Source organism: Anomaloglossus baeobatrachus, chromosome 1, assembly GCF_048569485.1.
Source record: "Anomaloglossus baeobatrachus isolate aAnoBae1 chromosome 1, aAnoBae1.hap1, whole genome shotgun sequence".
In the NCBI taxonomy this organism is placed as follows: Eukaryota; Metazoa; Chordata; class Amphibia; order Anura; family Aromobatidae; genus Anomaloglossus; species Anomaloglossus baeobatrachus.
Genome location: NC_134353.1, coordinates 764,429,345 through 764,455,897, shown reverse-complemented (window position 1 = coordinate 764,455,897; position 26,553 = coordinate 764,429,345). Strand labels below are relative to the sequence as shown.

Genomic DNA, 26,553 nt, shown 5'->3' with positions numbered 1-26,553 from the left:
CAACTTACCAGCGATCCCTATCGTTGTTGGGATCGCTGGTAAGTTGTTTAGTGTGACTGGACCTTTACTGTACATAGTAATTGTGATGACTCAGTGTCTGGCCACTTGTGTGGAGGGTGATCTGTTCTTAATTAGGCCAGGCATATTGCTTTTTTGTTCGGTAAATCAAGAGACGTTTGCCATTGTTTAATGTCAGACTGAGCGGAGCCCTTCTGCCTGTTAAATGTCTATTGCTTCAGCTCCTTTAGCTACATCAATTAGAGGGAAATTATGCAGTCGGATTGAAATAGTGACCAATGAGAGAACAGGCATCTCCCATAAATCCTGTAAGACACAATACCCTAAAATAAGAATTGAGGTGTATGAAAAGGCCTTGTTCGTGCAGCCATATTCTACAGGACTTCAGCGTAGAATCCACGGTTCCAGCTGGAGGATCACAGAACTATTTCACTGCTCAATGCTGAACACATGAATAGAGAACCCAGGTTGGGACAACTCAGTTGCCTGGATACATATTTTGGTACTTGTTCCTGATGGAAATGTACAATATTTTTTTGCTTGCTGGTGAACAAATAGAGTCTTACCAATGTGTGGTTCCCTCACCCTGTGTTGTCTGAGTAGTGTTCTGCCCATGGGGAAGGAGTGCAAGCCTTCAGTTAGATGATCCCTGGTCCATGTGGAGGAAAGCACCCACTGACCCTCTTGTCTTCACAGTAACTATGTAAGTTCTTGAACGTTTGAGTTTAGTTATTGTTCCAAGGCCTCATTTAAGCCTACATTCTTATGTATGTGTTTTTTCACAGATAGGACACGCATCCATTACACTATGCACAATTCTAAAGCATGTGAATATTTTGACCATATTGACATTTGTATGCAGATTTTCCATCTCCAAGATGTATAAACTTGAATGCTTATTGGGTGAAGAAAGTCAAGTGATTTGTATTTGTGTAATGAGGATAGGGTAGCCTAAGGATATCAATACCATTTATCAATGTGATAAAAATCATTAGGCAAATTGTTTTCTTCAGGCAAAATGGGCCAAAAAAGAGATTTATCTGACAGTGAAATGTGAAAATGTGTTAAGTGTTACAGGGGAGGCAGCATTCTTGAAAATGCCAAGATATTGGATCTATAAACTGAAAAATAAGGAGCGCTGATAGTGTAATACCAACAGATCAGTGAGGTAGATCAGGAAAAATACACTCACCTGAAAAGGTTGTGATAGTCACAACCACTGATAGAGCATAGGATGATGGCGTCTGCTGCAGCCCCACGTGGATGTGCATACAAATCAGAGTGAAGAGGGGGTTAATGCCGCGCATCTGCCAAAATGAAGATGTAGCACGTTGATGTTATAAACGTATTCTTTTATTCCATCGGTCTACGCGTTTCGAGGATATACCTCTTCTTCCGGACCAGTGCATCAACATAGTATATCTATGTTGATATACTATGTTGATGCACTGGTCCTGAAGAAGAGGTATGTCCTCGAAACGCGTAGACCGATGGAATAAAAGAATACGTTTATAACATCAATGTGCTACATCTTCATTTTGGCTGATGCGCGGCATTAACCCCCTCTTCACTCTGATTTGTATGCAAGATATTGGATCGTAATCCCAGAACCATCAAAAGATTTGTTGCAAATAGTGAACACGGTTGCAAAGAATGTGTGGAGAAAATAACTGTTCATTAACTGCCAAAGATTTTGGAAGAATCAAATGTGAAGTGACCAGAATTCCACTATCCTCCAGTGGTGTCAAATTCCACAACTCTACCCTTCCTGGTGTGCCCAGAAGTACCAGGTATTCAGTGCTCAAAGACATGGCCAAGGTAAGAAAGGCTGAAAACCAGAGCTAGTTATTCCCGTCCCTGTCTGCTGCCTGTCCTTCCTCCCCCTGACCTTCCTTCCTCCTTCCTCCTCCTCCTGTAATAACAGAGACAGGGTGAGGAATGACAGGCAGGCAGATGAGGGTGGGAATATGTAGCAAATCCGACCCACCTATTAGGTATTCTGGAGCTTCTATCAATCAAGTAACAGTGAATTTCACAAACTTTACTTGCCTATATTTCAGAAACTCTGCATCCAATCAAACAACTGGTAGGGTAGGGTAAGGTATGTATAGAATTAGCATGATAGCGCCAGTATAGCACTGGCTTTAGTTTATATAGGAAAATCCTGCTGTTTGATGCTCTTTAAAAATAAAATAAATGCAAACATCTTAGTGTGATTACTAGGGAATTATTAAAGAAGCACTCCTATGTATATATTTTTTTAATTAAATGTGTGCATGTGTGCAAGTAGTGTTGTATGAGTGTATTAATATTATCACCTACCGCTGCTCTCTCCAGTGTCCAGACCCGTTTCTGCTTTGCTTCTGAGTTTGCTCTATGCGTAAGCCAGAAGTCTCTTTTACAATGAAAGTCTATAGAGCCTTGTTCTGATGATACATAGTAACATTGTAAAAGTTACTTCCAGGTCACGCAGAGCGCAGTGTGATCTACAGTCTGGAGAGAGGTGGCGTCACTGAGAAGAGGAGCAGAACAGCGCTGGACACTGAAGAGAGCAGTGATAGATACATATAATATAAACACACAAAACATTATATGCACACATACACACATTTAATAAAAACTTTACATGGGAGTGCTTCTTTAACCCCTTCATGACCAATGACGGATCTATCCGTCATGGATCATGTGACGTTAATCCCTACCCCCTGTCGTGGGCAGGTTGGGGCGATCCGTGCACATATCAGCTGTTTTCAACAGCTGACATGTGTGCCTGCATGTTACGAGTGGAATCGCATTTCACCTGTAACATTTAACCCCATACATCTCGCTGCCAAAGTCTGGCAGCGAGATGTATATGCACGCGGCCATTACTTTTACTTACCACCGACCCCACCGGAAGTTACATGCGTGATCACGTGACTTTCGGTGGTTGCCATGGTAGCACAGGGTCATGTGATGACGCCTGTAGGTAACATGAGTCACTTTCTGTTTCACTCGGCCCGGAGCCGAGTGAAGCAGAAAGTGATTATATCTGCTGTTTACAGCTGTATAGCTGTGATCAGCAGATAGGGCAGGCAGAGTAATTGGATTATCGATCTATATAGCCCGCTAGGGGGACTAGTAAATTAAAAAAAAAGTTAAAAAAGTTTTAAAAAATAAAATTAAAAAAAACCTAAAAGTTCAAATCACCCCCCTTTCGCCCCATTGAAAATTAAAAGGATAAAAAAATAAAAAATATACACATATTTGATATCGCCAGGTTCAGAAATGCCCGCTCTATCAAACTGTAAAATCAATTAATCTGATCAGTAAATGGCGTAGCGGCAAAAAAATTCCAACAGCCAAAATTTAGTTTTTTTGGTCACCGCAAGTTTTGCGCAAAATGCAATAACAGGCGATCAAAACGTACAATCTGCACAAAATGGTGCCATTAGAAACGTCAGCTCGAGACACAAAAAATAAGCCATAACTGAGCTATAGAGCCCAAAAAATGTGAACGCTACAGGTTTCGGAAAATGGCGCAAAACGTGCGCCACTTTTATTGGACAAGCTTGTGAATTTTTTAACCTCTTAGATACGAGTAAACCTATACATGTTTGGTGTCTGCAAACTCGCACCGACCTCAGACATCCCAATGACACATCAGTTTTACCATATAGTGAACACGGTGAATAAAATATCCCAAAAACTATTTTTTTGCTGTTTTCCAGTACACTTAATGGTAAAACTTATGGTTTTATTTAAAAGTACAACTCGTAAAACAAGCCTGCAGCATGTAAGTCACTGCCTGTGCGTCTCAGAACACAGCTGAAAAAGCTGCGTTCTGAGACGCATTCGGCAGAACGCAACGTGCGCACATTCCTGGAAAAATCATGCGTTCTGGATGCTTGCTTTGCCATAGACAGAGTGGGAAAAGCATCCAGAACACACATTTTTCACAGTGCGGTCCCACTCGGCTCTGCAGCATCCCCATAGACTTGCAGCAGAGTCGATTGGGACCGCACTGTCAAAAAGAGTATGGCTGGCTTTGAGAGATCAGACTAAACTCGGATGAACTTCACCCGACTTCATTGTGATCACGCGGCTCTGTGCGTGTGCCGTGGCTTGATTTGCGATCACAGGTGAAGGACTCACCTGTGATCGTAAATCCCCTGAGTGACTGCAGTGAGCCGCGCAATCAGCTGTGCTTTCACTCAGATTACTCGCGGCCTCAGCTGCAGTCCTTTACCTGAGAGCGGTGGCCGCGAGTAACCTCAGTGACAGCACAGCTCATCGCGCGACTCACTTCAGTTGCTGCATGGAACTCACAGAAGCGGCGGTGTTCTACTGCCGCTCCTGTCAGCTTCCGATGTAGCAGAGCAGAAAGCATCGTGGGACCTTCTGTGGATTACGTCGGACCTGGAGGTTTTTTTGATGGGTTAATAAAGTGGTGAAAGAGGGTGTTTGTCTTTCATTCCAAATAAAGGATTTTTTGGATGTGTGTTTATTTTCTTTAACTTACAGGTTAATCATGGAAGGTATCTCGGGGAGACACCTGCCATGATTAACCTAGGACTTAGTGGCAGCTATGGGCTGCTGCCATTAACTTCTTATTACCCTGTTTGCCACCGCACCAGGGGAATTCGGGATGAGTCGGGTAAAGTCCCGGGACTCTCGCATCTAATGGATGTGGCAATTCCGGGCGGCTGCTGGCTGATATTGTTAGGCTGGGGGGCTCCCAATAATGTGGTGCTCTCCATCCTGAGAATACCAGCCTTCAGCCATGTGGCTTTACCCTGGCTGGTATCCAAATTGGGAAGGACCGCATGTGGTTTTTTTCAATTATTTATTTATTTTTTTACTGCTCGATATAGACACACCCACCGGCGGCAGTGATTGGTTGCAGTGAGACAACTGTCACTCAGCGTGGGGGCGGGTCTGACTGCAAACAATCATAGGCGCCGGTGGGCGGGGGAAGCAGGGTATACATGATGGATTAAGGAGCGGCCGGCATTTTCAAAAGAAGAGAAGCCGCCACAGTGTGAATGCCGTGCAGCGCCACGCCGGTGATCATGGATCGGTGAGTATGAGAGAGGGGGTGGGAGGTAGAGACCGACATGGACAGAGAGAGAGATAGAGACATAGAGAGAGAGACCGACAGACCGACCGACCGACAGAGAGACCGAAAGAGAGAGAAAGACGAAAGACCTGCCTTAGTTATGTTAAAAAAAACATGCGAATCGCAACAATAATGCAATGCAAACGCACTGCTTCACATTTTGGCAGTGTTTTTCTACAACTCATTGATTTCAATGAGTGTAAAACGCAGGCAAAATGGCAAAAACAATTGACATATTGCTTCTTCAAACGCAGAGACAAATTTTTGACAATCAAAACGCTGTGTTTCAAAAAGCATCGTGTGCACAGATTTTGTATGATTCTCATAGACTTTGCTGGGGAAGCACAATGCATGCATTTTGTCAATGACACAGTGCAGTTGTAAACGCAGCCAAAACGCAGAAAAAAACGCAACGTGCGCACATAGCCTAAAGGTTCAGTGACAGCATTATAGGTTCTTGAATCTTTGACATGGTGTAGGTTTTGTTTGTTTTTTTTTTTTAAATTCTGTGGTTTTTTGTGCAGGTTTTTGAGCCAAAGCCAAAAAATAGTTGTAAAATAAATGTAAGATATAAATCAAGGACTTATACTTCCCTTTTTCACTGGATCCAGGACCTTAAGCTGTTGTTCGTTTGTTGTGATGTTCATGAGCTGCTATCTTGTATTTACACTTGCTATATATTTGCCAGCAGCAGTTCCTCTATTTTGAGCATAGGTGTGCATATAGGGTAAGTCGATGTCCAAGCGGGGGCGCCATATCATATACTCAACTGACACGCTATGTATGGGGAAGTACCAAGCAAGCGGCGAAAGGTAAGGGAAGGGGACCACTGCATCAAGGGAAGGGGAAGATAGGTTCCTCACGTATGCACCGAGCCGGATACCTGACCCTAGGGAATGGGTGGGATGAGCTTTTCGTCAACCCCACTAAATGCTAAAGGAAGACACAAAGAGGACACATGGGGAAAAATGCATGAAATACTTATCCACAGATCATACTAGTAGAAGTTAAGCAAAGCTTCAGCAACGATCTCACAGATGAGTACAAGCCACCTGCTTTCAACTATAGCTTGAATGAACTGAATAATATCACCAGGACCAGTTCAGGGAAAATGGGAGTATTTAAGCACAAGGGGAATACTAATAATCAGCAGCTGGACAGAAGGAGAGCTCCCCTGGGTCCTAAAGGGGAATAGATGAAAATCCAGCAGGAAATCTACCTAGTACAATGAATACTAACAGCAGGAACAACAGAAAGTCAGGGAGCATTTTGCCAAATGGTATGACCTTCTACTGGCAGAAACCATATGACTGTCAATCGTGACACACCCGTTTTATCATCTTTGGGTGCCAACCTCCACAGTCAGGTAGGAGTTATGATTTTCCAATGGCTGGACTACCTATGTCTACCCTTTTCAAGGCAATGTTGCTTTGTGTAGTTTGACCATTTTTGGACTTATGTTTGAGGTTTCCCTTTTACCCTTGGCATGCTGTTATTTTGGGTAATTTTGTTTATGCTGGGTTAATGAAAGTTCACAGATTGACCAGTTCTAATATTCGTGTTTCAATGTCCTACTAGTTCCCCTATACATGCTTCTGTTTGAAAGTGGGCATCTTTAAAAACTCCCCTTATTTTTCATTTGCTGCCTGTAACACATTTCCTCTTTGTTTTTAATGCATAACTAATAAAATTCTATATTTTAATGGGGGTTCAGTTTGTGTGATATAATATCAGCTGATTGCTGCGGATTTCATCATGCGTCTTTCATATGAATTCTGCAGATAGGACAGTTCCCGAAGTATGAAAATATATAATTTATTATAAAAAAGCAGATTTTATTTTAAACTATCTTATACAGAATAATCTATTTAAAAATAAAAGAAATGCGGACATCTTAATGTGATAAGTAAGGAATGATTATAACTATGATGACTTGTACTTTTTATAAAGATACATGGACGGCACTATACGTTCTTGAATCATTGACATTGGTATTTTGGGAAAAGAAGCCTCTGTGGTTTTCTTATGTAGGGTTTTGAGGCAAAGCCAGAAGTGGATAAACAAAAAGTGAGATAAAAAGGAAAGACTTATATTTCCCCATATGTTTTCATCCACCTCTGGGTTTGGCAGAAAAAATAATAAACTGCAGTGGTTTTATTTAAAAAAAAAAAAAAAAAAAAAAAAGTGCAGTTATTAAAAATATCTAAAAGAAAAACTCTTTGTTGTAAATGGAAACCAACTGTGTGTGTGAAAGAACCTTAAAGGGTTATTTCCATCTCCTATCCTATCCTAACGTGTAGTAAGTGTAATAATAATAAAATGAGCAAATACGTCCAATTAGAAATGTAATATCGTTCTTCTGATATAGCCATGTCACTTATCTCATGTGCAGGGCATTGCAGCTTAGGTATCCATGGTTACATCCTCTCATATAGTGACAGCTAGTTGCTCTGGTTGTAACCATGGATGCCTAAGCTGCAATGCTCTGCACATGAGGTAAGAGACATGGCTATATCAGAACTATACTACATTTCTAATTGGAGGTATTTGCTTATATTATTATTATTATTACATCTACTATATATTGGGATAGGATTTTTGAGATGGGAATACCGCTTTAACACTTGCATAAAGAATAATAAAGAAAACTATCATACAGGCCTCACCTGAAACTATACCAACTGTAAAACAGTGATCAGAGCTCCTGTAGGTATTCAATAAATGTATGAGCAGTGACTGCAAAAGTAGAAAGCAAAAATGATAGAATAGTTTAGCTAATTCAGAGTAAAGGCCAATTTACACGCTGCGATATCGGTACCGATATCGCTAGCGTGGGTACCCACCCCCATCGGTTGTGCGACACGGGCAAATCGCTGCCCGTGGCGCACAACATCGCCCAGACCCGTCACACTACTTACCTGCCCTGCGACGTCACTGTGACCGGCGAAACCCCTCGTTTCTAAGCGGGCGGTTCGTTCAGCGCCACAGCGACGTCACAGCTGCGTCACTGAATCGCCGCCCAATAGAAGCGGAGGGGCGGAGATGAGCGGGACATAACATCCCGCCCACCTCCTTCCTTCCGCATTGTGGCCGGGAGGCAGGTAAGGAGAGCTTCCTCGTTCCTGCGGTGTCACACGTACCGATGTGTACTGCCGCAGGAACGAGGAACAACTTTGTTACTGCTGCAGCAACGATATTTGAGAATGGACCCCCATGTCACCGATGAGCGATTTTGCACGTTCTTGCAATGATGCAAAAATCGCTCATAGGTGTCACACGCAACAGCATCGCTAAAGCGGCCGGATGTGCGTCACCAATTCCGTGACCCCAAAGAGATCGCTTGAGCAATGTTGCAGCGTGTAAAGCGGCCTTAATTGTGCTGGTGGTGACAAGTCTGAAAAAGTCACCTGTATAACAGCATTAGTTATATAGCTTCTTACCTCAAGTTGTGTACTGAAAACATAATATATCTGCTAAAACGGTCAGTTTCTTTTTGTTAATTTGAAAAATAATTACAAAAAATCCACTGTGCATTTAAAGTTATTAGTGCTAAGGTCACACATATAGGATTTGCAGAATATACAGTATGCAATGCTCTAAAACCAGTATAAATGCAGGGGCCTTGTGACTTAAGCCTGCTTTACACGGTACGACCGATTGTGCGATTTCACAATCGATCGTACCCGCCCCCGTCCTTTTTGCGTCACGGGCAAATCGCTGCCCGTGTCGCACAAAGTTACTAAACCCCGTCACACATACTTACCTCTCGTGCGACCTCGCTGTGGGCGGCGAACGTCCACTTCCTGGAGTGGGAGGGACGTTCGGCGTCACAGCGACGTCACACGGGCGCCGGCCAATAGAAGCGGAGGGGCGGAGATGAGCGGGACGTAAACATCCCGCCCACCTCCTTCCTTCCACATAGAGCTGGCGGCGGCCGCGGGAGGCAGGTGAGCTGCTCATCGTTCCCGTGGTGTCACACGGAGCGACGTGTGCTACCACGGAAACGATGGGTGACTAAAGTAACCGATATTATGGAACCTAACGAGCAGTACCCGACTCACGATTTGTGAGTGATACTGCGTCGCTAGGAGGTGTCACACAGGCCGGCATCGCCAGCGATGCCGGATGTGCGTCACAAAAACCGTGACCCCGACGATCTATCGCACGATAGATTGCCTGGTGTAAAGCAGGCTTTAGAATATGGCGAAGGAGAGAACAGGGCTTCTTAAGATTACTGGGTATATTCAACTGTATGTACGCCATTCATCCTTACAGCTATGTATATAGACACAGCATGCAGAAAACCCTAGGGGTACTCAGCCCTTTTACCCCAAAACCTTAATACATACATTTTCCCTTAATGGTGACCTGCATTTATAACTGGCATAGTGTTATCATTTATTAACTAAACCAATTGGAAACTGATGGTGGATCTGATCCCATTCTTTGCATGGGGGAAGCTTTCCACCTGAACTGCACATCAGATGCTGAATCAGATGGGAGCAGGCACCGATCTGGAGGCTTATCGCAATGTTTGAAGCAAAATCTGGCCCTGGACCAGCACTTACTAGAACATCTTGAAAAATACTGATGACAACCAATGTACGGTATTAGGCCTAAGCCACATGGCATGACAATCGGAGCGAGTGGAATGCAATGTTTTATCGCATTCCACTCTAACCAATATTAGCCTATGTCCCAGCACCCATGAGCAATTATTTTCTCAGCCCTAATCGGACCGAGAAAACAATCGCAGCATGCTGCGAGTGTAATGCGATCATTGTTTATCTCGCACCCATTCAAGTCTATGGGGTGAGAGAAAAATCGCACTGCACTCGCAGTACACCAGTGTACCACGAGTGCAGGGCGAGAATGGCATTAGCCGGCAACGGAGGAGAGAGGGAGAGAAATCCCTCCCCTTTGCAGTGCCAGCCCTACCCTCCTCATTGCTGGCCCGCCCCCCGGAACTGAGGTCCGATCGCATTATTGGACCTCAGTCGCAGTGACACTTGCATGACACTCGGCTCTTGCTGTGCTGCCAGCGTGAGCCAAGTGTCATGAAAGGATCGCAGTAGATCCCCGTGTGGCCCTGGCGTTATGGTATCAGTTGTGATTTGAAAAGTTGCATTAGGCCAGAGTCACACTTGCGTAAGGATCAAGACTCATCATCACCTGGCACGGCCTTCCACTCTCCACACAGGAGTGTGCAGCTGCATGCTCCTTGCCCAGAAAGCAGGCAGCCATGCCGGGTGATGCGACTCGATCCTCACGTGAGTCACACACAAGTCACAAGTAAGTGTGACTCTGGCCTTAGATAGAGCCTTATGCAACTGATATACAAATGTAGTAAAGCCTACCAGGCCTCAAAAAACATCTTGATAACTTGTCATAGAAGTTAGGTGTTAAATTACACTTATTTTTGTACTGTAATTTCTCAATGATGTGGCGAGTCAAGGTAACTTTTGCTACATCTGTATGTGACCCCCCCCCCTCCCCCCAGCCATTAGATGTGCCAATTTTGCCTTGTCAATAAAGATGAACGAACCCGAACAGTAAAGTTCGGTGCTCGTATCAAACACAGACTTTACAAAAAAAAGTATTTGACATTGTTTGCTTTATTTTGTGCTAAACACTCGCGTGAGCATTGCTGTGCTCGGGTATGCTCAGTGATCAGCACAGCCCGCGCTGTGGGTAAGATCAGTGTTATTGAATATAGTGTGCTCCAAAAAAAATGTGAAAACCCCCCCTCCCTCGGAAGTGAACTGTTTATGATTGGCTTCATGTGGGAGTAGAGCTGAACTGCCCAATAGTGACTTTTATTGGGGATCAGGTCAAGTCCGGGTCCAGGTCAGAACTTTATTTAAAGTCCGACTGAACCTGCTGAAGCTGAACTTCTACGGGTCCGCTCATCTCTACTCGTCAATGCTCTTCTCATAACTGACGATCAACTATATAAGATCAACAGTGCTTGTTGACTTGCTGTTTACCCAGACTCAAGAACAAAGATGAAGACAGAATGATCGCAATATGGGGATTGTCCTGTCCATCTACAGTGCCATGTTATGGGCTGCACATTGTCTGGTAACATGGGGTGTTGCGCTGTTCATAACAATTAGCATTTTTGCTGATATAAATGATATGATCACCAGATGATCGAGCATTTTGCACATTTGTCAGGTGATCTCCATGTTTACACAAGCCAATAATTTGGAATGAGATTTCCTATGACTTAAAAGACCCCTTACAATATAACATTGTATCTAATCTGAATTATTGTGCTATATCTTTAAGAATCCCTTCCTATGATCACATTTACAGGGCTGTTAACTGAAGTAAAACATTTAATGGTTTGTGACTGTGTGTGAAGGTCAGTAACTAAAGATAAAATGCTCTAGGCTTTGAAATAGTTAAGATTATTTTGGTTTGAGAATGGCCAAATTAAACACATACATATACATACACTTCTGTACTTCATGTGTACTCTCAAACACTCCTATTACTATAAACTGCTGTATACGGATAACAGCACTGATCCGGTATGATAGGCATCCACAGCTATCAGTGTCAATCTAAATTATGGTCCTAAAGAATGTGACATGGTCTGGGCAGCCATATGATTTTTTTATGTCAAGGTTAGTTTACCATTCACTCACCTGACACTTCTACATATCCATCTTTGGTTTTTACTGTCAGTTCTTCTGGCTTGAAACTTTGTACATTAACACACACCTTCCAGGGCTGGCTTGGGGTGACCACAGTATTACGAGGTTCAGGGTATCCAGTGTATCTAGCACTATATCCAGGAGGGGATATACCAGATGTCCGTGCCAGGCCTGATCTTAAAGGCCCTGACCAAGAGGCAGTTAGCCTGGGTCTTGCCCAGTCTGGCCAGTCCATAGTTAACTCATCTGGAAATCCAAAGTCATCATCCAGCATACGCGTAGGAAGGCCTTGTTCTCGAAAAGGATCCCGGGGTCTGCTAAGTCTACTTGCAGGATAATGACAAGGGAAGGGCAATTGACTGTCAGCCATATCCGCACAAAGAATAAAAGAAAAAAAGAATTAATTCCAATTGAAATGAATAGTTTTTCTGATAAAGTACGTAGCTCTGATCAGTTACGTCCAAGCAAAGGATATGCAAAGAGAATGAAGCTGAGCCAAGAAAAACAAGTATTATAAATTCTTCGGGGAATTAAGCAGAGTCATTGGGAGTGAGAGCAGCGTCTTAATCCTGCGGATTCAGTCTGCAAATGGCCTGCACCAGCAGTAATAAACATCACTACCTTCAGCCGAGAAAGTTCTGTAAACTTCTGTGCTGCAGTGAATGGCTCCTATTTATATCTCCCTGTTCATTCTTGCAGCCTGTGGCCTGTCAGCTGGGTATTTGGAGCCTATGAAACACCCTCTAAGAATCTGCTTCTCTAACAGCTGATGACTCCCAAAAGACACTGAACTTGTTACTCAGGGTGTCCAATTTTAGACTGCCTTCTCTTGCTGGTCCCTCCTTTACCACTCTCCTTTTTACAACCCCCTCTTCTTTGTCATCCACCCTTTTTCTGCTAGGCAGGGCTGAGTCTGAAGTTGAACACATTTGTGTGACTGTACCTTAGTGGAATTAAAAAGATTTATTCTAATCCAACTTCAATTAAATTTCCAGAATCATTATCTGATCTGATGTTTTATATCTTTGAGAGTGGTGGACAATGGTGGCTGCATCACTGACCCTGAAGACACCAATCGTGTCAATGTTGCTTAATGTAAATAAAGTATTGCGCCTTTTGTAATGATTGTGTCTTGTGAAGTTTATTGTATTGTATTGCAATGTGATATGTTCCTGTGTAATGTAAGGTATAATGCGTAGTGTATAATGTAATGAATGTGAAATGTATAGTCTTTATATTAGAATGTTTATGTAGGTAGAAGGTTAAGTCTGACCAGCAACAGATCACAAGGACAGAAACAGTTAAGTGTTGGGACTAGCCCACCCTGGGAGGGGTCAGCTGAGAGGAAAAGGAAGGTTCATTGTAGAAATAGTCAGTGAAGGCCTAGTAAGCTAATGCGACAGAAGTATAGTTGGTTTGTTGTGAAGGTCGCATACAGTGGGTGGTTTGTCACAATGGAGCAAAGGAGATCGAAGGCAAGATAATATGAATCTCGAGAGAAGCCGGAGACATAGAGTGCTAACAGCATTCTAACTAGAGACCGATCGTCAAATGGAGAGTCCCTATATAAAGGGAGCCAGAGGACAAAACCCTAAGGGTATGTGCCCACGATCAGGACTCCCTGCGTCATGGACGCAGCGGGTCCTGACTTGTGGGTCCAGGAGTCTCCTCCGCAGGAGAATGCAGGAGACCGCAGCTGCTCGTACCCATACCAGGGTTCAGTGCACTGGAGTCTCTCACTTGTGTTCTATGGAGGACGCATGTGTAGCACCCCTGAGGTATCAGGTGCCACAAATTGTAACCCGTAGAAACCCAAACCCCGGAATATCCATGCCAGTTAACACACCAGCACCCTCAAGCCACATACATAACACCAATTCCAGACTAGGAGACTGCCTAGCAACAGGTAAAAGTGGTGGGCACTTATTGGCTAATTGCCACCCAATCTGTAGGGAGAGACCCAGCAAGGGAAGGGGTGTGTGGTCAGTTGGAAGGAAGGAGTGTGGAGGAAGACGTCAAGGAGAGGTGGAAGTAGAGAGATGAGAGTGAAAGTACAGAAAGAATGGAAAAGACCTGAAGTAACAATGGAACACTGTAAGTGTTCTGGGACTGTGGAGTAAGGAACCAGGACTCCAGGAACCGTGGGTTACCTGTGGAAGTGTAATACTCCAGGAACCATGGGACACCTGTGGAAGTCTGGAACCAAACCTCACAGGACTTAGTACAAGTTGGGGTGTAGACCCTAGGACAGTGGGACACTTTATGGTCAACTGTTAATTCTGCCAGGTGAGGAGATCTCCAGGGTCCCTCACCAACCTAAAGAGTCTGAAGCATCAGCAGCGAAGAGGGGCCCAGGAATTGAACCCCTTAAATAGTCCAGGCTGCCTACAATAGAACCAAGACTGAAACAGAGGGGTACCCCAGAAGCTCTAGGCCACGGTAGCCCAATACAAACAAGTGTGCACAGAGGACAGCTAACCCAGGTCACAGCTGGCACGGAGAACAAGGGGAGTGGGAACAGCGGGTCCAGGTACCAGCCACAAGTAAAAGGCAAGTTGAAACCGGTAGTACCGGTGTGGACTGTTTCCTTCTCACCTTCGTACCCGTACACTGACTGTCTCCTACCATTGCCCCCTCATTATCCACTACTGTGGCCTAGCCCTGCTTGCGGAGAGCCCAAACCACCTAAGCTGCACTACTCCACCAGCCCCAGCAGGACCCTGCAGCGGTGGCTTCAGTAACGTGGCCGCACACCACAAGTGGCGTAGTCGGGAACTCTTATATTTTGTTTTATTTTATTTTTCTTCTGTTTTTCCGCCCTTTTTTGTCAGACCGACCAACGGGGTCATGGAACCGGGCATCGGCCGCGATCACAACTGTTCCCCCCTGCGCACCGCACGCCTGGGACCGAGTACCCCAGAGCCCTGGGGCGTCACACATGCGAATCAGCAGCAAACAATTGACATGCTGCGGTCTGGAAAGACGCTCCGCAAGTCAGTGTTTGCTGCATTAAAAAGAAGCACAGTGGCCACAGGATTTCTAGAAATACAGTTGACTATGCTTGTACTGTACAACGCAGCATTTTGGATGCAGCTGAAGCATGCTGCATCTAAAACGCTGCAAACACTGATCGTGGGCATGCACCTTAAGATCCAAGTTCTTCAACCATCAAGGTATCGTGTGACTTCTATTGGTGCAGGACTATAGTGGCTAGGCCCCTTAACCATCAAAGTACCAACTTAACCTCTACTGGTGTGTGACGTAGTCAACTAACCAAATGGTGTCCCACTAGACGTCTGGGTGTGTAAAGCTTTACTCCAGTCATTATGGGACCCCTGAGGAGACTGGACAAGGGACTACAGTAAGGGAATTTGACTGTCATGGTGTACACTGTAATGTACCATTGGGTTTGGACTCACTGGCCCAGTTAGATTAGATACAACCCACAGGGAAGTTGAATGGTGTCTGCTAATGCAAAGTAAAAATTTAACTTACTGGAAGATATATGCCCATTTTCTGGAGTGTAAGTTTGTGAACAACAATGAACCATCCAGTAAAGAGTTGTGGTTTAAAATGAACAGTTGTTCTCCTTGTATGTGTGAGTCGTCATCTTGTCCTAACCAGCTGACACCAGCGGCAGCATGCGGCCTACATGAGTTCCCAACCCACACAGCTGAAGTTCACACACCCAGCCAGGACCAGGTATTTGAGTCGTGGAGGGCAGGGCAGATCAAAGTATTGTAGTGTACCTGCACAGGAACTCAATGCCGGCTAGTGTGTATGACATAGTATGCGTCATGCACCCAGGCTTCAGAAGAAGAAGGACAAAGATGGCCGAAAGAGGAGGCGCCGGTACCTGATAACGGAGACACCCATCCGACCAGTCTGCACCGCACTGCACCTTAGGTGAATATTATGAAGTGATTTTTATGTTCTACACAGCGGCCGGTGATCTTATATACAGCATGTTAGAATGCTGTATATAAGAGCCCACTGGTGGTGGCCGCAGCTTATAGGCCCCAAATCTGGTGACAGGTTCCCTTTAAAGCAAGGTAGTGACTGCTCCAGTAAGAATGGAAATAGAAATCCAGGGCAGGCCAGAGAGGTGCTGGAAGTGATGGATTCAAATATTAATGGAACAGACAGGGCAATCTGTCACAAAAACATGAATGATGTGTTTCCTTCCTGTACGTACCAGCTCCTCCTGTTTACTGGAGGTAAACATATGATAGGTGTAATTCTATGTTGTAGGGAGGCACATATTAGTCTGTGACGAGGCAAGTGTAAAGGGGGCTTTACACGCTACGATATCGTTAATGTTTGGTCGCCAGGGTCAAGTTGTTAGTGACGCACATCCGGCGTCATTAACGATATCATAGCGTGTAATACTTACCAGCGACCTTAGGCGACCTCAAAAATGGTGAAAATCGTTCACCATGGAGAGGTCGTCCCAAAGTCAAAAATCGGTAAGGGTTGTTTAGCGTTGTGGTTCATCACTAATGCGGCAGAACACATCGCTATGTGTGACACCGCATGAGCGAGGAACGTCTCCTTACCTGCCGCCGGCCGCAATGAGGAAGGAAGGAGGTGGGCGGGATGTTACGTCCTGCTCATCTCCGCCCCTCCACTTTGATTGGCCGGCCGCTTAGTGACGTTGCGGTGACGTCGCTGTGATGCCCAACATCCCTCCCCCTTGAAGGAGGGATTGTTTGGCAGTCACAGCGACGCCGCCGACCAGGTAAGTATGTGTGACGCTGCATAGCGATAATGTTCGCTACGGCAGCGATCACAAACAATCGCATGCGCGACGGGGGCGGGTACTTACACGGTCGCTATCGCTAGAAATTGCTAGCGATATCGCTACCGTGTAAGTGTAAAGCCCCCTTAAGAGTTGCTACAGCACTGCCAGGCCAGCAAAAGAGGGAGATGACTTGTGGAAATGGGCGCTAATACGTCGTACCTTGGTAAGTAGGTCTGGTATCCCAGGGTATTTTTTGAGAAAGTGCTGAACTACTAAATTTATAACGTGAGCCATACAAGGAATGTGTACAAGCTTTCCAAGCTTTAAAGCCGCCACCAGATTACAACCATTATTGCACACTACCATCCCTGGACGGAGGTCCAACGGCGCAAGCCACTCATCTGTCTGCTAAGTTACCGTATTTTTCGGACCATAAGACGCACTTTTTTTCCCCCAAATGTTGGGGGAAAGTTGGGGGTGCGTCTTATGGTCTGACTATAGGGCTGCGGCCAGGAATGAGGGGGCTGCGGTGGAGCGGGCCATCGGGGGCACAAGCAGGCTGTAGCAGCCTGCCGTGACCACGTGGGCCCGCTCATTTCATAGGCACGCCCATCCTCCCGCCCATCTCTCAGCTCTGAAGCTGGCACTGACAGGTGGGCGGGGTGATGGGCGGGGGGTGCGCGCATAATTAACAGCCGGCCGTGATCACCCCTGGCAACTACAGCCTGGAGTGATCATGTGCGGCTGTATTCACTGCCCCCCGCGCTGATGATGATCATCATCAGCGCGGGGAGCAGTGAATAAGTACGGCATACTCACCGGACACTTCCGTGCAGCACCGCAATCTCCTCCAGTCTGCCAGTCAGCTGATCTGTGTAGAAAGCAGTGAGCACAGCGATGACGTCATCGCTGTGCGCCGCTAGTCACGCAGGTCAGCTGACCGGCAGACTGGAGGAGATCGCGTGCTGCACGGAAGTGACCGGTGATGGCTCCACGCTGGTAAGCGGTGCTGCTGCCGCCACAGACTGGAGGACGAGTGATGCTGCACGGAAGTGACCGGTGATGGCTCCACACAGGTAAGGAGGAGCGATGCTGCATGGAGTGAGGAAAGGTGAGTATAAATGTTTATTGTTTTTTGTATGATACAGGATACATGCCATATAGGAGCATGGGGTAATATAGGAGCACGGGGCCATATAGGAGCACAGGGCCATATAGGAGCACGGGGCCATATAGGAGCACGGGGCTATATAGGAGCACGGGGCTATATAGGAGCATGGTGCCATATAGGAGCATGGGGCCATATAGGAGCATGAGGTAATATAGCAGCACGTGGCCATATAGGAGCATGGGGTAATATAGGAGCATGGGGTAATATAGCAGGATGAGGGTATATTGCAGCATGGGGCCATATAGCAGGATGGCAGTATATAGCAGGATGGGGGTATATAGCAGGATGAGGGCATATTCCAGGATGAGGGTATATAGCAGGATGGGGGTATATACCAGGATGGCAGTATATAGCAGGATGAGGGCATATACCAGGATGGGGTACCTTAGCAGAGAATTTGGGGACATTACCCCCATAATAGTGTCAGCAGCAGATCCTCGCCCCATAACAGTGTGTCATGACCACATTTTTTGCTTAAATTTTTTTTTCCTATTTTCCTCCTCTAAAACCAGGGTGCGTCTTATGGTCCGGTGCGTCTTATAGTCCGAAAAATACGGTATTGCTTTCAAAAGCTCAGGTGCCATGTGCAATTTGTCACCGATACATATGAGCTTCAGTAGAGTGTGTTGGCACTTAGCCGAGGCAGTGCTGCAGAGATCCCAGCTGGGGAATGATGTTGACGGTTGGACACCGGCGGATGTTGAGGAGGATGGACAGGAGCCAGATGAAGAGTAGGAGGAGGAGGGAGTTGTTGCTGTATAGGAGGCTACTAAAAATGTGATTGAAGTGAGGCCCGCTATTCTGGGTGTGGGAAGTTTGAACTAGATGGACCTAGGTCTTTTTTCAACCTAAGTAACTATGTAACTATATGGGATGTTTCCGGCTCAGACTCTGTACCAGCCGCCACCAAGTACACCCAGTGTGCCGTCAGTGAGATGTAGCGTGACTGTCCACTTCCGCTTATCCACGTGTCTGCGGTTAAGTGGACCTTCCCTGTTATGGCGTTGGTCAGAGCCCATTTGATGTTTATGGACACGTGATTGTGGAGCACGGGGACGGCACAACGAAAAAAATAGTTGCGGCTAGGCACAGAGTACCGATGTTCTAACACCTCCAAAAGGTCGCGGAAAGCCTCTGTTCCCACAAGCCAATACGGAAACATCTCAAGGGCTCTCAATCGTGCAATGTGTGCAGTTATGGTTTCTGCCCTTGGGTGCAAAAACGTGGTATTTTCGCTTCTTTTCGAAGGTCTACGGTATGGACAACTGAACGGAATGCTGGGACACCGAAGCGGATGTGGTCATTGATGATTGAGTTTGGCCAGCATCAGGCTGGGAGAAGGAGGCATCAGCTCCACCTTCTTGCACACCAGTTTGGGAAGCAGGCAGCCCAGGGAAAGTGCCCGTGTTTTGAGTCTGGAAATCGTGTTTTTCACCTAGAGCTTTCAACCACCCAGTGGTGTGCTTGGCTACCATATGGTTTCTCATGCTGGAGGTGCCCAAGCTGGAAGTATTTCTGCCTCTGCTAAGCTTGGTCTGACAGATTTGACAAATTGCAACCGTTTGGTCCGAAGGACTCTTGGAAAAAAACTCCCACACAATCGCAGCACGGACCCTTGGACTCTGAGATGGCACAGGTGGTGCATGGACCCTTAGACTCTGAGATGACACAGGTGGTACACATACCCTTGGACTCTGAGATGCCACAGGTGGTGTCATGTGCACAGTTGGTTGATCTCTGGCAGTGGTCAAAACCCTATCTCTTACAGCCTTTTTGCGGACTGTGGGCACATGTTCCTCTGCACTGCTGCTCTCGCAATCCATGCCATCCGTCCATGTTGAATCAGTCACCTCATCATCGACCAGGTCATCTTCAAATTCCTGAAGGTCAACATCTTCTGTAATGGAGGTTTCAGGCTGACCTAAGGGCAATTATGTCTCATCATCCTCCAACACTTCCACCTGATTGCCCAGCATGTCACAGCCAACAACATGGCTTTCTTGTGGCCTTAGGTACTCAAAGATCTGTGCATCACTACACACCACGGCATCACCTGCGTTGGTGGTGTTACGCGGTGAGAGGCAAGAAAGGTCAAAGGGTCCCGCAAACAGTTCCTCAGAGTAACCTGCTTTGAGGTCATATGTTTCCTTAGAATACTGATGCTGTGAGGAAGGAGGACCAGGCTGAGGATTTGATGGCCCAGCCTCTGGGCTACTCAAGTCTGTCTGTGTGGACCCTTGAGATTTGCTACTCGACAAGTAACTGGAAGCATTTTCTGCTAGCCAGCTCATTACCTGTTCGCACTGTTCAGGGTGCAAGAGTGGTTTCCCACGTGGACAAGAAAATTGGAATAGCAAGGCAGAAATAGATAAAGCATGAACCTTTTTCTTTGGCTCGGTCACACTGCATGGGCGACCACCACTGTCACTACCACCTCGTCCACGGCCCTTACCGCCTCTTTTTCCCATTTTTTTTTGGTTTGATTATTTGAAGGTGACTACTGTAACATGACCTTTTGTATAGGCAGTGGAACAACACTGATGCCAGGTTGTTAAACTTGTGTTAATAGTTTCCCATGATAGCTGTTTCTGTAAGTCTAAAAATCACAAGGTACCTTTATTGGACAAAGTACCACTTGGAGGAGTCGACAAAGATGTTGGAATGTCTTTCAGCCCTAAAAGAAAACAGGGTTTGACACCACTTTTATTTTAGTACCGTGTTTTTCCAAAAGTAAGACCTCCCCCCAAAATAAGCCCTAGCAAGGATTTTCAGCATTTTCGGAGCAAGGCTTAAATATAAGCCCTCCCTCGAAAATAAGCCCTAGACGCGAACCAATAATGAAATGTCCATGCAGCTAAAAAAGATACAGATACTGCAGAATACTTCATTACAGACAGCGGGCACCCGCAATCACACTCACCCGACGCTGAGCGGCAGGACCTGCAGTGATCACACACCCGCACACATCCAATCTCATACACACACACACACACACAGACACACACACACACACACAATCAGATCTCACACCCACAAGCAGATCTCACACACACAATCAGATCACATGCAACATCAAATCACACACACAAACATCGGATAGCACACACATCGGATCGAATACACACTCACAACATCCAGCGACATCGATCTCTTCTCACCGGCAGAATCCTGAGAGGCAGTGCGGTGGAGCGCAAGGACCTGCAGAACAGGACTTGCGGCCGGCCACGTGACTTACTCCCATCATTACCTTCGGCCGGAAGCACTGCATGTGATATGATGTGTGCGATCTGCTGTGTGAGCGATCTGCTGTGTGTGTGTGTGCTGTGTGTGTGTGTGTGCGCGCACACCTGTGTGCGCGTTTGCATGATCGGCTGTGTGTGTGATCTGCTATGTGTGTCTGCGATCGGCTGTGTGTCTGCGATCTGCTGTGTGTGTTTGCGATCTGCTGTGTGTGTGGGTCAGCCTGTCAGCGAGCAGCAGGGGAGGATGGTGTGCAGCACCCACCAAAGATCACAGGAGGACCTGGGAGCCACACAGACATCTGGGTCTGGTGAGTATGAGTTTCCTGGGAAGTGGGGGGTCTGCTTTTTTGGGGGGTAAACGTACCCCCCAACCGTGTTTCTCCAAGAATAAGACCTCCTCCAAAAATAAGCCCTAGTGCTTTTTAGGGGGCAGAAAATTTATAAGACAGTGTCTTTTTTTTGGAAAAACACGATAGTTCAACCGTTACAAGAAGAGTTGGTCTCTGCTCACAAACTTTCAAGCTATAAGGAATGGGGTGGATACAATAGGTACAACATGATTGTCATGAATGATCCAGCCACCAGTATAATAAATATGGGTTATAATATAAAGCTGTCTGAGCTGATCATCAGCCAATATCAGTCTAAGTATAGTTACCAAGTGTTATTGGCTGTATGGAGGATGTGGATCCAAATGAATAAGAGGGACCACATCATGATGAAAAATTGTGGTATTAGTAAGATTTTGGGTGATGGACTTATCAATCAGGGCCATGACCCAGAATCAAAGTGCTTAGCGACGCCACTGTGCAGTCAGTGCGACGATTGTAAAGTGTAACGGAAATGTGTGAGGTGCTGTCGAAGTGTGGAAGCAGGGGCAGAGATATCATTGGCGCAGGGGCCCAAAAGGTAAGGGGGGGGGGGGAATTTCAACCTCCAAATCAGGATGTATTGTGTATTTTTATGAGTTCTTGGGCTTTAAAGGGCCCATATATTGTTCTTACACAGGGACTCTTTTCTGTCTGTGTCCACCAGTGTGTGGAAGTATCCTTAATAAACAAAAAAGAATGTGTACTTGACTTCTAAATAACATAAAATGTCACAGTGGTAAGGTGAAATATTTTTGATAATTGCTGCCTCATGGCGAAGTTACCATGACCACATGTAATTATATGACCTTGAAAGATAACACACTGGAAGCTGTATTCCTGCGGCATACATAAAAGCAGTGAGAGCATATGTGTGTATACAACATTGCGATACATAATGACAAAAACAAGCTCATAATATTTTTAGCTCACTATTTTGTGTTGGGCCGCATTCATAGCCATTCATAGCCATTCTGGGCTACATGTGGCCCTTGGGTCAAAAGTTGGACACCTCTGGTTTAGCAGGATATTCATGTGTGTAAATGGCCCAGTAAATGCCCAGACCTAAATCCCATTGAGAATCTGTGGCAAGACTTGAAAAGTGCAGTTTACAAACGTTCTACATCCAATCTTACTGAGCTATAGCTATTTTGCAAAGAAGAATGGGCAAAAATGTCAGTGTCTAGATGTGCAAAGTCGGTAGAGACATCCCCCAAAAGACCTGCAACAGTAATTACAGTACAAGGTGGTCCCATAAAGTACTGACTCAAGGAAGCTGAATGCACATCACAATTTTTACATTTACAATATTTGAAAACCATGTATAATTTCCTTTACACTCCACAAATACTTGCTACTTTATGTTGGTATAGCACATGCAATCTCAAAAAAAACCCCACAAGATTGTGGGTGTAAAGTGAAAAAAAAAGTTCATGGGATATGAATACTTTTTCATAACACTGTACCACTTTGTAAAAGATAATTAGATTAGTCTTTCAATACCAATACCTCATAATCCTCATTAACATGTTGATGGTAGATCATAAGGTTATTCTTAGGCTGGAATCACATTAGCATATGGCATCCGATGCGAGAGCATTGGTTGTTATATACTGATGACCCTCGGCTCCTGCTCTGTTGTGACTGTGATCTTGAGATTGGATCACAGCTGTCCATTGTCATCCTATGCGTATATCACACTGCACTTGGATGTCATTTGAGTGCAGTCCGATGTTTCACTCGAACCCATAGACTTGAATGGGTGCGAGTGACACGGCTCTCGCAGACAATCACAGCATGCTGCAATTTTTCCTTAGTCTGAGGAAAAACTTGCAGATCTGAGCTGCAGCATTGTCTTACATGGGGCCAAGTGCAATGTGAGATTTTCACACTGCACTTGTATGAGTCATACGCCAGTGTGACTCTGCCCTTATTGAGATTCTCCAGGATAGCACCTCTTAGAAAACGATTATACCCACAGCAGAGGTTAAACTTACAGTCCTATAGTTTCCTAAGTCAGTTTTTGTCACCTTTGAGAGTATTGGCACCACATTGCTCTGCACCAGTCCTGTGGTACAGACCTTCGTATTATAGAATCCTTGCATAGAATAGAAATAACGGTCTGTCTATCATTGTACTTAAAGGGGGTATTACCCTCTACAAGATCCCTTGCCAATATGTAGTAGGTGTAATAATAATAATAGCAAATACCTCCAATTAGAAATGTCTGATTAACTATGTCTCTTACCTCATGTGCAGGGCATTGCTGCTTAGGTATCCATTTTTTAACCTATATAATTATGCAACTATATACTGTACAATAATAGTATGTACAGTGCCTTGTGAAAGTATTCAGCCCCCTTAAATTTTTCAACCTTTACCCACATTTCAGGATTCAAACATAAAGATAAAAATGTTAATGTTATGGTGAGGAATCAACAAGTGGGACACAATTGTGAAGTTGAATTAAATGTATTGCTTATTTTAGGAAAATCAATTTTTATTGAAATCAAGAACAGTCAAATCACATACAATCTTTGTCATGCTTATTTTAAACTTTTTTAAAAAACTAAATAACTGAAAAGTTGGGCGTGCAATATTATTCGTCCCCTTTACTTTCAGTGCAGCAAACTCACTCCAGAAGTTCATTGAGGATCTCTGAATGATCCAATGTTGTCCTAAATCACTGATGATGATAAATTTTATCCACCTGTGTGTAATCAAGTCTCCGTATAAAGGCACCTGCTCTGTGATAGTCTCAGTGTTCTGTTTAAAATGCAGATAGCATCATGAAGACCAAAGGAATAGTGATGGGCGATCCCCCCCAATGGTCGGGATCGGGGAGACTCGCCCAATAATTTTGTAAAGATCGAGATCGGGATCGAAATAATACAATCTTGCGTCCTATTACCGATCTTGGACTTTACAGTTATGTGATGGGGCGGGGGCTGTAAAATAAAGAATATAGTTAATAATAAACATTGTAATTAGACTTAAAGGTCCCGCAACGCGTCCTGCAGACTCTGCTTCTGAGTACGATCATCGCTGTGCCGCTCGGTAACCGATGGACCTTCCGAGATGTCATAGCATGTGACTAGTCACATGTGAATGTTGTATTATGTCATTGGCTACAGACTAGTCACATGACTATGACGTCATGCAAAGTCCTGTAGTGTCAGCATGCTCGCCGGTACTCGGTGCTCGCCCGAGCATCTCAGTACTCTCGGTATACTCGGTGAGCACCGTGTAGCGGCGAGATGCTTTGGCACATGCTCGGCTCCCCCTCCCTGCATGTTGGCGCTTTTTACAGAGTCAGCTCACATGCAGGGATTGGGTGCCACACACTGTAATGCCACAGCCGGTGATGAATAGTGGTGTCAGGAATCAGGTGATAGTAATAGAGATGTTTAGCCCGAACCAGTGACAAGGTAATCTTTAATTTTTCGGGAACCTAACCTTAATGCCTCTATGTGCTATTAAAAATCTGCAAGTATGGGCAGACAGGCTCCTGGCTATATAGGATCATGAATAGAGTCTGGTAATTCAGCAGGGTTGTGGGTTCTCGAAAAATTAGAGATTACCTTGTCTTTGGTTTTCGGGCTCATTTGCATTCATCAATACATTTGCTAAACATCTCGATTATTTTCAAATATTTTACAATACCATTTTTCATGTATTTCATTTTTTCCAGATAGCTAAATGTATTTTTCATTGTTTATAGTATCCCTATAGCAGTAATGCTTTAACATTTTTCATGTTTATATTTTGATAGTGTTTACTGTGCAGCTTATTATCCTTATTCTAGTCATTTATTTTTAGGCTAGCACCTACTTCACACATATAGGTGTTCCAGTCAGTCTTTTTTCTCAATAGCAATTGTCACATGACTATGACGTCTCGAAGGTCCTGGTATCTGAACCTTGACTGTCACTGTGCTAGTGTCACATCGACATCACCTGGCATGCACGTACACTCTCCTGACAGAAGTGGTCGGCGCTCGTGTCTGGAGAGTGTCAGTCCGTTCGGGAAGATGCCCATGCGAGACTGCATAAGTCACATGTAAATGGAACTCCGGCCTCAGTGTCAGCCTGCATCTCACTCTGTATAGCCACTGCTGTACAGAGTGATGCAGCAGAGTTGACATTGCTCATTGCTCTCTCTGCTTCTCACACTGTATAGACTGTCTGTACAGTGTGATGAAGCAGAAAGCAGAAATTATATTGCTGTACCTGTGGACTACGGATTTTTTTTAATAAAGATGGAGTCTCTAAATGTTTTTTTGTTTTATTTGTAATAAAAAAAATTCTCTTTGTTGTGTTTTTCTTTTACTGTTTACTAGAAATTCATGGTAGCCATGTCTAATTTAGTGTGACACAATGAATTTTAGGCTTAGTACCATATGAGAATACAAAGCTGGTATTAACCCCTTTATTACCCAGCGTGCCACCACTATCAGGGCCGCTGGACAAGCCGAGTAAAGCGCCTAGAAATGGCGCTAAGAAACAATGCACCATTTCCAGGGGCAGCTGACGAGATTCCCAGCCCCCAGCTGCCTCGCTTTACCTAACTGGCGATCAAAATACAGCAGGAGCCCAGGCATATTTTTTTTAATTATTTTTCTAAATAAAAAAAAATTAATGGGCTTCCCTATATTTTGATTGCCAGCCAAGGTAAAGCCAGGAAGATTGGGGTGAGGTTTACAGCCCATAGCTGTCTGCTTTATCTGCGCTGAGAATGAAAAATACCGCGGAACATTATTTTTTTTAATTATTTATTTTTAAACAACTACATATTGTGTGTTATATATGTATATATGTATATATATATATATATATATATATATATATATATATTTTGATAAAATAAATCCAAAATGTATTGCTTGGAAATTGGGCGACATAATAGAATAAAAGAACGATTTACATTTTACTCAAAAATATAAAGAGAAAAATCAGAAAAACTGAAAATTTTGCAGTGGTCTCTTAATTCTTGCCAGAGCCGTATATATACAGTATATATACAGTACCGACCAAAAGTTTGGACACACCTTCTCATTCAAAGAGTTTTCATTATTTTCATGACTCTAAAAATTGTAGATTCACATTGAAGACATCAAAACTATGACCGAAAGCATGTGGAAAGAAATACTTAAAAAAGTGTGAAACAACTGAAACTATGTCTTATATTCTAGGTTCTTCAAAGTAGCCACCTTTTGCTTTGATTACTGCTTTGCACACTCTTGGCATTCTCTTG

General features: G+C 44.7%; 1 protein-coding gene across 1 annotated transcript in view; it reads right to left on the bottom strand.

The window, feature by feature from the left end:
* The window catches only part of HSPB8 (heat shock protein family B (small) member 8), a 73,694-nt gene extending 61,133 nt beyond the window's left edge, over positions 1-12,561 (bottom strand). Inside the window, exon 1 of the mRNA XM_075341854.1 lies at positions 11,770-12,561. Coding sequence (XP_075197969.1) covers positions 11,770-12,148 — 379 coding nt within the window. The 5' untranslated portion in view covers positions 12,149-12,561. The remainder of the gene's footprint in view (positions 1-11,769) is intronic.
* Between the last annotated feature and the right edge of the window lie 13,992 nt (positions 12,562-26,553).